Source organism: Channa argus, chromosome 17 (genome assembly GCF_033026475.1).
Source record: "Channa argus isolate prfri chromosome 17, Channa argus male v1.0, whole genome shotgun sequence".
Classification (NCBI taxonomy): domain Eukaryota; kingdom Metazoa; phylum Chordata; class Actinopteri; order Anabantiformes; family Channidae; genus Channa; species Channa argus.
Window position 1 is genome coordinate 21,890,158 of NC_090213.1, and position 12,965 is coordinate 21,903,122.

Genomic DNA, 12,965 nt, shown 5'->3' on the forward strand with positions numbered 1-12,965 from the left:
TCCAAATAAATGAATTCAGGTGCACAAAGCAAGGTCCATAAAGACATGGATGATGTTTGGTGTGGAAGAACTTGACTGGCCTGCACAGAGTCCTGACCTCAACCCGATAGAAACCTTTGGGATGAAATAGAGCAAAGACTGCGAGCACTGTATATTATGTATTTCATAAACACACTCCTAAACCTCGTGGAAAGCCTTCCCAGAAGAGTTGAAGCTGTTATAGCTGCAAAGGGTGGGCCAATGTCATATTAAACCCTATGGATTAAGAATGGGATGTCACTAAAGTTCATATGGGTCTAAAGGCAGCTGAGCAAATACTTTTGGCAATATAGTGTATTTTGCCATTATCCTTTAAATCTACAAATTGGTTTGTCCATACAAACGTATCTCAGGTGTTTCTGGAACACCTTGCTCATACATTAAATGCATTAACATACTGTAAACACTAATTAACCCGTGAAATTTCTCAGAAGCTGTTTGTCAGAAACCACGTTTTCGGTCTGATCTCGGTCTTGTGGCCACTTTGTCACGTTTAACACCCCCGCAACGCTCCTCCCCCGCCCCGGTGCAGTTGCCCCTCCCATTAGCCAACGTTCCATTCCGCCGTGTATTCTTCTTCTGTGTGGATTCCGTCCATCCTATTCTCTATCTCGCTAAACGTGTTTCAATTAACTTTCTGCACAGTCGCTCCAAACATGGCTTACACGACTGCAGGTGGAACTAAGAAGAAGGTCTGCTACTACTATGACGGTACGGGACGTCCAGAATGTCAGAATATGGGCCCCAAGTGGGGGCATCTGGCAGGCTAACGTTAGCCGCTAACTGGCGCTGCTGTGTAACAGAAACTAGCTAACGAGCAAGCTCACTGTTAGCGTAAATGACCATCGCTCCATGGTGCTAACTAGTGTCACACCGCGTATTAAGCCGTTTAAAACCGAAGTATCAAAGCGAATATCCACTTTGTAGCGACAATGTAAATATGTAATGTTAGACAAGGTTAAAAATATGTAGTTTGCAAGACGTGAATGTGGTAACGTTAAAATAGAATCTCAACATTGAAAATGGTTGTTTGAGACATGTAGTTAGCGTTAATTGTTACCATTAGGCCAGGATTTATACGGCGTTTTATAACCGTTTAGCTGGATGAATAAATAGAAAGGATTATATATTTTAAAGCCAAAGAGTCAGTTTTATACTTTGGATGCAAGCAGCAAAAAGTAAAAACGATTTTACACGCAAAAGGTTTGAGGTGTAATGTTTATTGTTGTGTAGAGCTACTCAGTGTTTTGAATGTTTATGCCTCTGAGTCCAGATGAGCAGAGGTTATTCATGCCTCCTGTTTTATTTTTTATTTTTTTATTCAGCTACTCAGCTCTGTGATAATATACGCAAACACAGTATTTCCTGAGATGTCCTATTATTGACAATGGAGCTGTGTGAAAATGCGTCACTCAGTGACATCACATCACTGTTATGCCTGGTTTTTAGCTTTTAAACAGAATTGTTTTTGTAAATCAAAATTAACAAAACTACTCATTTTTGTTTAATTATTTGAATATAACTACATTTTTGTTAACAAGTGTTCCCACATTAATTTTGCACACACTGCACTACAATGTTACATGGTTCTACAGCATAGATATTGAGTATCAGTCTGTGTAATTTAATAATCCAATAAAACTAACAACCTTAAAAAATTCTATGAAAACCCAAAATACAATGAACAGATCCTTCATTTCATGACACATTAACATATTGCTTGTGAATCACTATTTTATCTTGTTATATTTGGGTTTGCAGGTGACATTGGGAATTATTATTATGGACAGGGACATCCCATGAAACCACATCGTATGCGGATGACTCACAACCTGCTTCTGAACTATGGACTCTACAGGAAAATGGAAATCTATGTATGTTTCTAAACAACTGAATTATTTACTTTTATAATTTATGAACACAACTGTGGTCTTCTTCTTTTTCCACTGCCTTTCATTTAACTGCTTTGCGTTTCAGAGACCACACAAAGCCACAGCAGAAGAGATGACAAAATATCACAGTGATGACTATGTCAAATTTCTTCGATCAATACGGCCAGACAACATGTCTGAGTTCAGCAAACAAATGCAGCGCTGTAAGTAGTTTGTTGGCTTTTCACACAAGTTTCTCACAAGCTTTGAAATGACAATTACTTTTACAATTTCTTAGTTTGACTATTTGTTGTTGTTACCTCAATATGTTGAACTCAGACTACTTCACATGTCTTGTTTTGTCTGACAGCCACTCCAAACACCAAATGTATTCAATTTACAAAATCAGAGAGATTTTTGTAAATTGTAACTGCTTTTCTCAACTGAGAAAAGCAGTTAAAAAAAAGAAAAAAGCATTAAACATTAACACAAGAAAAGCTTGAACCAGTGACTCATTGGACTTTATGCATTTATGAGTGACAAAAAACAAGAAGAAGCGTACAACAAATTGACACAGTTGACAACAGGGCCCTGTAGGAATGACTTAAAACACCCAGCCATTCGGTAGACCTTTTTTATTCCCAGTTCCCTTCTTACAACATCTTAAGGGGGGCCTGTTGGGTCAGTGATTGGGGTTGGGATGCAGATGGCCGCGGGTTCAAATCCTGCCCCACCCAGCCACCAAAAGCCACGTTAGTATTACAGTATTACAGTATCCGCTGCAGATGTGGAAAATGCATCTGAGTGAAATAATGAAGGAGATCATTAACAAAGGAATGCTGCCTTTTTTTTAAACAAATCTGCCTAAAGTCCAACAAAACATTTAGGTATCAAAACGTCTTGTAATAGTCACTTTCCACCACAGTTTTTTTTTTCTCAATTCAGACGGTTAGCATTGTGGATCAGCTGTATCTCTCTCTTCCCTCTCATTTTTCTCTCTCCCCCTGCAATGTGTGCGGTTACTCTGCACAAAGCCCAAAAAAGAAACCTGAATCCAGCTGAATCTATATTTCATTTGATGTGGGCAAAACGCCCCTAAACAATCAGGAAGTGATGGCTAAAATAAAGACCTCACTCATAAACGCAGCCCATCAAGGAAGAAGACAAACATCTGCTGATGTCTATAGGTTCCATACTTTAGGTAGTCATTGACAATAAAGCCATCCATCAATTTGATCTGTGGTTATATTAGTTTGTCATTAGGATTTTTATAACTTTGTGGTATATGAAGAAAATGGCTGTAATTCCTTCACAGTTCATCCAGTATTTTCTACCCAACACTAGAATTAGGGCTGACAGTATAAAACTCTACTAACTTTGTTTTAAATCATCATGGTGGTGTACGGAGCCAGAATAAGGAAATGTATGTCCCTGTCTAAATGTATACAGAGCTGACTGGAATGGTGATTAAATGATTTATCATCATTTCTATCTTGCAGTCAATGTTGGAGAGGACTGCCCTGTGTTTGATGGGTTGTTTGAGTTCTGCCAGCTCTCTGCTGGTGGTTCTGCTGGTAAGTTGGACATCATGAACTACCAATGACCAAATTAATTCACTACACGGAAATTGGACTGTGGGATGTCAACCTCTCTGTTCTAGCAGTTCTTTACCCCATGCAGGATGGCTGTACAAATATTTGGCAGATATTTGGTATATTTGCTGGGCAACACTGACATGCAGTGAGGTAGTGTCTCGGAGCAAATTTCTTTTGGAGCCCACTACTACTTGAATTGGAATGATTCATTAACCAGTGATTGACGAGCACCTTTACATATAGCTCTATATTAGATCTCCCTCAGATCCTTAAACAGAAAAAGGAGCAGTTTGTAGCACATTCTGATGTACATGTACATGCACATCATGTGAACATTCTTCTCTGTATATCTAAGTAGAATCGCTAACAATAAAATATAAGATTAAAATTCTAAATACTTTAACATGAAATAGTTACGACTAAAATGCAAATTCATCAGTTTGAAGTTTAAGAATGACAAATACTTGTGAGGTTGGTTATAGAAAAACTATTTACATAAGGATCCATCACTTACAGTACAACAATTGAGAAAACAGCTTTTGAGAGCCAATGCCTGATATCAGGCCATTTTGTTTGCCAGTTAATGTGAGCCTTATTCTGTTATTAGCAAATGAGAAAGATAACAGATAAGAAGACCATAGGCCTTGTTAAATCTGTCAGAATCTTTCACTGAAGAAATTTTCTGTCTGTTTTTCAGCTGGTTCAGTGAAACTGAACCGACAGCAGACTGACATTGCAGTAAACTGGGCAGGAGGACTTCACCATGCTAAGAAGTCTGAAGCATCTGGATTTTGCTATGTTAATGACATTGTGTTGGCCATCCTGGAACTGCTCAAGTGAGTTTCACCAACAGCTTGGAAAAATCAAGTTTATAAGAAGGTTTTCCACTTGATGTATGTTCTGTTGAGGCTTGATTTTCCTCTTTCTTTCTTTTTCATTAGACACACAAACTGTGTCTTGTGAAATTACAGTGTATGGGATGCCACAGAACCTGATTATACTTGGATTATACATGGTGGACAGAGGGGTGGGCATTCTATAAAATTGTAAATATAATTGGGGGGCCCACTTAGATATTTTGTACATATTTTATTACAAATAACAGTATCAGTATCAGAAATATGTCTGTGAAGGTGTAGCTATCTGGAAGTTGAGTTGTGTAAGCGCAGTTCTTTCTTCTTTCCAATTTGCTGCAAAACTTCTTAGTGCTAGGCAGGAGTAGTTGTTTTCAAACTAACATCCCCTATCTAAGCTGATTACCTTGATGACTGGCTGAACAAACCTAATCCAGGAAATCCGGCATAGGTGGGGCAGGGGTAGTTGAGGACTACAACTGGGAACCCCTGAAGTGGGGGACCTAGTTATTAGGAGACCCATTTATGTCCTCCAGGGACCCATCTCACAGGTTTGTTAATAGAAGGGATGAGAATAATGTAGAGAGTCGAGTAACAGTAACAGCTGTTATCACCCATCATCCCCCAGAAAAGGATTGTTAGTCCTGGCCTGGCATGGTGGGATGCGTTAAGTGGTCTTTAATCTACTGGGGGATAGATGAAAGTGCAGCATAGAAAATGGGGCACAGATTGTGCCTGAGGCCTCCTCTTCTGTTGAGAGGTTTTTATATATACTGGAATCAATTTATAGAATGTTTTTGTATAGCAGCACAGTTTACCAGCAACATTTTCCACTGCAGTCAACACGACAACGGTTTTAAACTAAAACCAGTCAGGACTTTTGGATGGATAGTTGGATTAGACTGTACCTTCAGAGCAGAGTAGAAATTAATTTCGGCAACTGAAAAGTCACAACATAGATTTGATATCTCACTTTTATTAAATGTAAAATCTACTTAAAATAAATAGTCCTGACATTAAGGACTGGTTTGAAGTAAACTGGTCCTCTGTCCTCTTCTCACTGCTGATGTGATTCACCGCTGAGCAGCTAGCCTACAGGCTCAATTATACTTTCTGCATAACCTTGTCTGGAGATGGACAATCAGTAAGGACACACTCCCACTCATACTTTAATTTGAAATAGGATTTTGACTTCTTTTAAAACTACGTCTGCCCAAAGTCCCAACAGAAAATGTAACACATTTACTCACTCACTGTTAAATAGAAACATTTAACAGAGCTAGGCTTCTAGAGGTGGAGGAGAAATGAGTTTACTCGTGTGCTGCATGTATGCACAACAGAGGAGTTAATCAGCTGCATGAGAGCAGACACTGACCAATGCCAATTAACTAGGAGTGTTTACAACTGCGTAATGTTATTTCTCATATCTGCTCCCTATCACTCCCAGGTACCACCAGAGGGTTTTGTATATTGACATAGACATCCATCATGGGGACGGAGTGGAAGAGGCCTTTTACACCACAGACAGAGTCATGACTGTGTCCTTCCACAAATATGGGGAGTACTTCCCAGGAACTGGGGATCTCAGGGTGAGCCTCAGCCTTTATCCTCACTTACATTTAGTCATTTAGCAGAGTCTTTTATCCAAAGCAACTTACAAGTGAGGTACAAGGAAAGCAAAAATCTAAGTCACTTAGTTTAGCACAGTAGCCAATGTTTATGTGCTGCAACTCCTTGTGAAAAGTGTGGTACATATTATAACTCAGTGGTTTATCTGATTGGCTATCTATGTTTCTAGGATATTGGAGCTGGAAAAGGCAAATATTATGCTGTCAACTTCCCTCTGCGAGACGGCATTGATGATGAGTCATACGAGCAAATCTTCAAGCCTGTGAGTTAAATCGAAGAATGACTTTTTTTTTTCCACTGCATTTATTATTGACATTTTTATGGTTCGGACTGCATTACTTATTGCACTTTATTCCAGTATTTATAACTCACAATATAGGCTAAACAGCTCTTTTGTAACAGTTGGTCAAGTTTCTGTGTGTTATATGAAGATGTCCACTTCATCACTTCACTGATGAGTAGTCAGTTGAAATTTTGGACACTTACTAACTGTTGTCATTTGCTTCATTACTATCAGCTGTTTGAGCCATGCAACAGTAATTGTGCACTGTGGGATATTTAGCAGAAAATGGTGTACATGCCATGTACATTACTTTTAATTTTGCATTGTGGGATACTTCGAATGTACTATACATACGATAGATCTACACACTCAACATTCTGACACTACTACAAAATGACGAACACAAAATATAGGGCAGTGAGTAGGGGGTGATTTCACAGCTCTGGTTTTCTGCAGCAGCAGGCAGCTGTGTTCAGTTTAGATGCCTTCTACACACAGCACAAAACAGCAGATGGCTAAAGAGCCACGTGTTTTACCCTTAGGAGTGAAGAGCTCTTGGAGAAAAAGTAATGGGAGTAAGACTAAAACAACTAATAGATTATATAAGCTATTATGTAGAATGTGGATGAAAACACTGCTCCGTGTGAGAGTCAGATTTACTACATAAGAGATGGTTCTCATAAGGTGCCACATTAAACCCAGTAGCCTTTATAACCTTCCCACAGTGCAGACCATTTACCTAAGTTGACTAATCATGACATGAAAGTGAAGGGGATATATTCTTTTTTAAGCACTTGAATTTTAGACATTATCTGCATGTAGAGCAATGGAATGAAAATAGGTTTATAACTTTGTGATTAAAATTTTTTTTTTATGCTGTGGCCCTACAGGTGATGGCCAAGGTTATGGAGATGTACCAGCCCAGTGCTGTGGTCCTTCAGTGTGGTGCCGACTCCCTCTCAGGAGATCGCCTTGGCTGCTTTAATCTCACCATAAGAGGTATGATGGTTCACAGATTTAGACTAATCTGTTATGCATACATTTACATCATAATGCAGGTCGTTCTGTGTGAGAGCAACAGTTTGTTGCCTGTTCTGTTGGTTGAAAGGAAATGTTTCATTGTGTATTTTGTCTGCCAGGCCATGCAAAATGTGTGGAGTACATGAAGTCCTTCAACCTTCCACTGCTCATGCTAGGTGGAGGAGGCTACACCATCCGTAACGTGGCCCGCTGTTGGACATATGAGACAGCTGTGGCTCTGGACACAGACATCCCTGATGGTTCGTTACAGAACACAAGAGAACTAACAACATTTTGGTTGCCTGTACATGAATTGTGAGACACTTCTTTCTTGGTTTGTTTGGTCGGAGGCTCAGCCATTAGTAGGAACATACTTACTTGCTTACTTTCCTTACTGCAGCTGCTGAGTGGTTTGAACACTGCAGTACCATTAATGCATGAGTGTGTGTACCTTGGAATTCATCCAGTCCAAAGGGCTATAATGTGCATCTTTACATGATCTCTAGCTTTATGGTGCTGGGTGTGGCTGATGGGGGGAAGGATTGATCGGGGCTCACATGTGAGGCACTGTTACAGGAGTTCACATCTGCAAAGGGGACAGCCTGCCTGCTACCTTTCCTCACAAGGAGCCGAGTCAGCAGAATGTCTGTTCATAAATAAAGTGGATGTAATCACAGGCTGTCTAATGGGCCAGCAGTCCTCTTAATGGAATTTTATTGCATTAACTGAACTACCTGCTCATTTCAATTCACCCTCCTCTCAGTCAATATCAGTCCAGGTTAGAAAGCCTGTAAATCATATTATACAGGTGTGATCACTCCATTTTCATCCCCTGCAACTCATAATTTGACTGGGCAGGAGCTGTTTTTTCACTCATCTTCATCTTTCTTTTTCTCAATGTTTCTATTACAGAACTGCCATACAATGACTATTTTGAGTACTTTGGGCCTGACTTCAAGCTGCACATCAGCCCCTCCAACATGACCAACCAGAACACACAGGAGTACATGGACAAGATCAAGTACGTATTGTCATTCAATGAGGCAAGTTCTTAATTTGTTTAGAGTTTTTTACTTAAGCATCAAGCAAACATTACACTAGATCAGTTACAACACTAATACTACCAGGTAGTAATTGTTTAGTCAGTCTGACAGGCTTGATAAACATTTCACAGCTAAATAAGTGAACCAGAAGAAAAATCTCTAACATTACATCGTGCTGTCTTAGGGAACCAGTGGACCTAATATTCTTGTATCTATGTACATGTGACTGTTCAGGCAGCGACTGTTTGAGAACTTGCGTATGCTGCCTCACGCTCCTGGAGTTCAGATGCAGGCCATACCAGAGGATGCTGTCCCAGATGACACAGTGGACGAGGACACGGAGGATCCTGATAAACGCTTGTCCAGTGAGGCAGCCATTACTTTCCCCACAACTTTTTTTTTTGTTCTATGCAGTAAAATGGCTCCACATAATATGTTGTTTCGCCCTGGCTTTTAAAATGTCTCCATATGGTCAAAAAATACCTCAGAAATAAGGAACTTCGACTATGAGATGTGCAAGTATAACAGTAACAGCAGCTACTTAACATTAGCTGTCACAACACCAGAAATTTGGTAGTTGGTACCCAATGCCATTGAAGTTTGACAATTCCTAATACTAATTTAGATGGCAGGGTAAAAAATAAACCAATCAAAAGAAGTTATTTCTCTTATTCCATTATAGCAACAAGAGTGGGATGAAAACAAAGCAATGTTGTGCCTAAAAGTTCTAAACATGGTATGGTGGCATAGCAATTCTATTGTTGTGAGTATGAGTATTCTATTGCTGTATGTTGTGAGAAGACCTCCTCGGGGATAGCTCAAAGAAAACCAGAGGCCCCATTCTAACTTTAAATACTTTACTGATAAACGTTTTAAAAATAGAGATATGCTCTATAACTTCTTTAATGTGGAGAGGTGTGGTCAAAACCTCTGTTGACACACTCGTTGAACAGCACTGCCAGTACAGACGTACAATTCTAAAGGCTTCTGAGAAGGCTCAGCCTTCTCCTTAATCAGAAGGCCAAACGCTATGTGTCACCTTCTGACATGAAACGGTACCTTGTGCGTATCTATGCATTGATTTTAAGTCCTATGCTACAACTATTTTGGCCACCGAATATTGCACGCTTAAAATCTAGTTTTGACTCTTAAACAGCCCTTTGAAATCTTATAGAACAACTAAAATGTCCTCACTTCCAAAAATGTTGTTGCTAACAATTAGAAGAGCACACAGTAACATTTAAACAAATTGACACATGACAACTTATTTTTAACATAAAATAACAACTGAAATTCTCAACTTGACTTCTTTTGAAAAGAGCTAAATTTTTCTTTGTGATGCTTAGCTATGTTTGACATGTTTCTTCTTTGTTCCAACGTCTCAGAGACATTGTTTTCATACACCAGTCATCTGATCATCTGACTAAAATGTGAAATATCTCCATACATGATATTTCCTTAAGTTGCAATGTAGCTATTGTTGCACCGGCACTTCCTAATGCTAACATTCCATTTTTTTAAAAAATTTTTACTTTATCCTTCTTCTTTCTTTTCTTTGCGTTTGACATATGTAGAGGTATTTATGCCGTCTCATCAATGCTGGAGAAATTACATTCTGTGCATGCAACTTTTATCATAGAAGTACTGTCCTGTTTTCAGCATTTTGGTGTTAACTTGGCCACCACATTACTAACACTCGTGACATTTCTACTACTAATAATTCAAAAGTGTCCATCCCTTTAAAACATGATTCAACACACAATTTGCTATTTACACAACCTTGCATTGAAAAACGTGGATAATTTGTGGTAAAGGAAGTGAATGATCAGACAATTTAAAGCATGTTGGAAGACAGCAATGAATTTCATGATCAGAAAAATGAAACAAATTCAGACATTAACTTCCACATTTAAGTACAGTACAACATCTTTGGAATATTTGAAAACAAGAAGAGCAATAAGAAATCAGCAGAAGTCTGTTTTTAGATGGAATTACTTCATTCTTTGGGCTTCCTTTGTTTCTTCAAACTTTTCTTGATTATTTCCACATGTTGTCCACCCGATATGTCATTACTCAGAATGTCGTCTTTTGTGCTTGCAGTTCGTGCAACAGATAAGAGGATAGCATGTGATGAAGAGTTCTCTGACTCTGAGGATGAGGGTGAGGGTGGCAGAAGGAATGTGGCCAATCACAAGAAGGGGGCGAAGAGGCCTAAAGTGGATGAAGACAAAAAGGAAGGAGAAGACAAGAAGACTGGTGGGTACTCTCAGCTTGGACAATAACAAAAGCATATGACCAAGTTATTCTGTTGGACGAAAATGTTATTTATTTATTCTTAATCTTATCTCAGAGGTTAAAGAAGAGGATAAAACAAACGACAGCAGCACTGAAAAGATGGAGTCAAAAAGGTGATGACCCTTCTAAGACATACTGTTGGACAAACATATTGTTGGAAAAATATTACTTTCTGTCATTTTTATTCACATTAGCTTACTCTGTGTTTATGTCCACCATAATTAAAACTATTGACTTATGCTTTTATTTACACAGTTGGAAAGTAATACATTTCACACAAATTCATACACTGTACACACAAGTAGGTGTAAACCCAGCCTTAGACATTTTAATTCCCTGTGTGTAAAGAGATTTTCACTTATCCATTTCCAGTGTTTCATTTTATTAGTTACAAATTTGACCATAAACTTAAGAATAAATCGACAGCTGATTACATTTTTTTCCCAGTGTAAAGATTGAGCAGACCAGCAGTGCCTGAAGTGTTCAAGGATCCAGCTCTTCAACTGAATCTCTGTCAGAAGCATAATATTTATGAGTCTCAATTTTCTACTTGTAAATCTCTTGTGAATTGTCTGTTTTTCTGTAGTCTATTAGTGGTGGTCTTGAATTTGCTACACTGTACTTTGATACTATTTGATTCTAATGTGCTCAATCTTCTGAAGGAAACATTGATTACCCTGTTTTCAGCAAGCTGGGTAAACGGTGACCCACATGTTTTGACATTTTAATATTTTATATTTGCCAATAAAACTTTTGATACTATTCCTATAAAATGAGTTGTTCTTTGTTGGATGGCAGCTAAGTTAATAAAAGATTAAGATTGGCTTATAGTTATGTCATGTTTGGTGGATGTCAGAAATGCGTGTCGTTATGAAGTGTCAGAGGTACCAACGGGAAACGAGTAAGAATTCAGGACTTTCATCTAAAACAAATTTGGGAAGGCTGAGCAGGCAGGATGGAAGTTTATTTCAGTGATTAGTCTGTGAAACCCACTCTGAAGCAGTAGGGGGCGCTAATGATCCGGTTTTTCTGTTTGCCGTCTGCGTGTGTAATGAATATGTGCGACTCCGTGGGGGCGCTGTGCTCAACACGATGTGTACATTTATTGGCTGTCAGTGGTTTTGTTTAAAAAAAAAAAGGTTACAAAAACACTGGAACCTTCAAAATAATTCACACAGATGAAAAGTTAACACAAACCCCTTTGTTGTGGTGAATTCGCCACGCGGAAAGTTCAACAAGGGAAGTCTGGGCGTCCGCCATTTCCACGTTTGTTTGATGAACGCAGGCCTCACTTTACAAACGGCTGTTCTCAACTTACCACTTCCTGCCAGCTTGTTCAAGGTATGCTGAAGTGTAAAGCATTATTTTCTTCGGAGTTTCTAAGAAACTCAACTGTCTGAAATACTGAATGGAGTCAATTCAGGCCTGGAGGATGAAAAAAGACTGAGTGTAATGGAGACTACAGGCACAAAGTGACAGGTGAACTGTTCACGGGTTACAGTCGTAGGATGATATTCAGAAAGTGTTTATAGTGTAAAACATTTTGTTTTGCAATGAAAAGAGTTAGACTGGGAAATCTGAGTGTGGAGACCACTTATGAAGGGAGATGTTAACATTTCTCTTTCTGAGCAGAATCGCCACTTTCAGATTTTGTGATTGATTCCAAATTGTTTTATGAAGTTTCGTGAAGCTACTTGTTTTAAAATAAGAGCACAGTTAAATTGTCTGCTGTCACATAAACCTCAACAATTTTCAATTCTATGGCTTTAGTTTAGGGTGCAAATGTATATTAATGCTTTCAAACGTCCCTCTGACCTCCCTATATTAAAACATTTCTCTGCTTCTAGCTAAAAAGCTGGTTGACTATGATTACAAACTGCATAGTGTGAGCAACGAGATGACATAATCTGAACTGAAGGTTCCTCAAAGTGACATCATCTGGAGGCATTTTCCAGCTAGAAAAAGAGAGAAATTTTAATGTAGGAAAGTCAGAGGGACATTTAGTGGCATTTATGTACATGTGCTACTCAAACTAGAACCAATAGAAGGAAGTTCAATTTGAGTGAAGGCGTCCGTTTAATTGTCATTGGTTTGTGCACCTACATGCAACCCACTCCAACTGAAGGAAGCATTGAGATCTTGGATTTTACACTGGGTTTGTAATTGCTGATCATTTGTGCACCATCTGTGAGTCATACACATGAAATTGAGTGTTACATTCATTGAAACATTGTAAATATATAGTTGAAATGTGACCATAGAAATGTACCTGTCAACAGATGACATGCTCCATTGTCACTTTCATCTCTAACTTTGAGAGATAAATGCAGACATAC

The 12,965-nt window shown here is 38.8% G+C and overlaps 1 protein-coding gene across 1 annotated transcript; it reads left to right on the forward strand.

Annotated features, from left to right (window-relative positions):
• The first annotated feature begins 575 nt into the window (after window positions 1-575).
• LOC137102755 (histone deacetylase 2) lies at window positions 576-11,391 on the forward strand. Its single transcript, XM_067482573.1, has 14 exons — window positions 576-750; window positions 1,801-1,913; window positions 2,017-2,134; window positions 3,410-3,484; window positions 4,203-4,341; window positions 5,807-5,948; window positions 6,158-6,250; window positions 7,162-7,270; window positions 7,411-7,551; window positions 8,204-8,312; window positions 8,569-8,699; window positions 10,435-10,590; window positions 10,685-10,742; window positions 11,077-11,391. Exons 1-14 carry the CDS (start codon window positions 696-698, stop codon window positions 11,105-11,107), a joined length of 1,470 nt encoding a protein of 489 aa, XP_067338674.1. The 5' UTR covers window positions 576-695; the 3' UTR covers window positions 11,108-11,391.
• The last annotated feature ends 1,574 nt before the right edge of the window (window positions 11,392-12,965 follow it).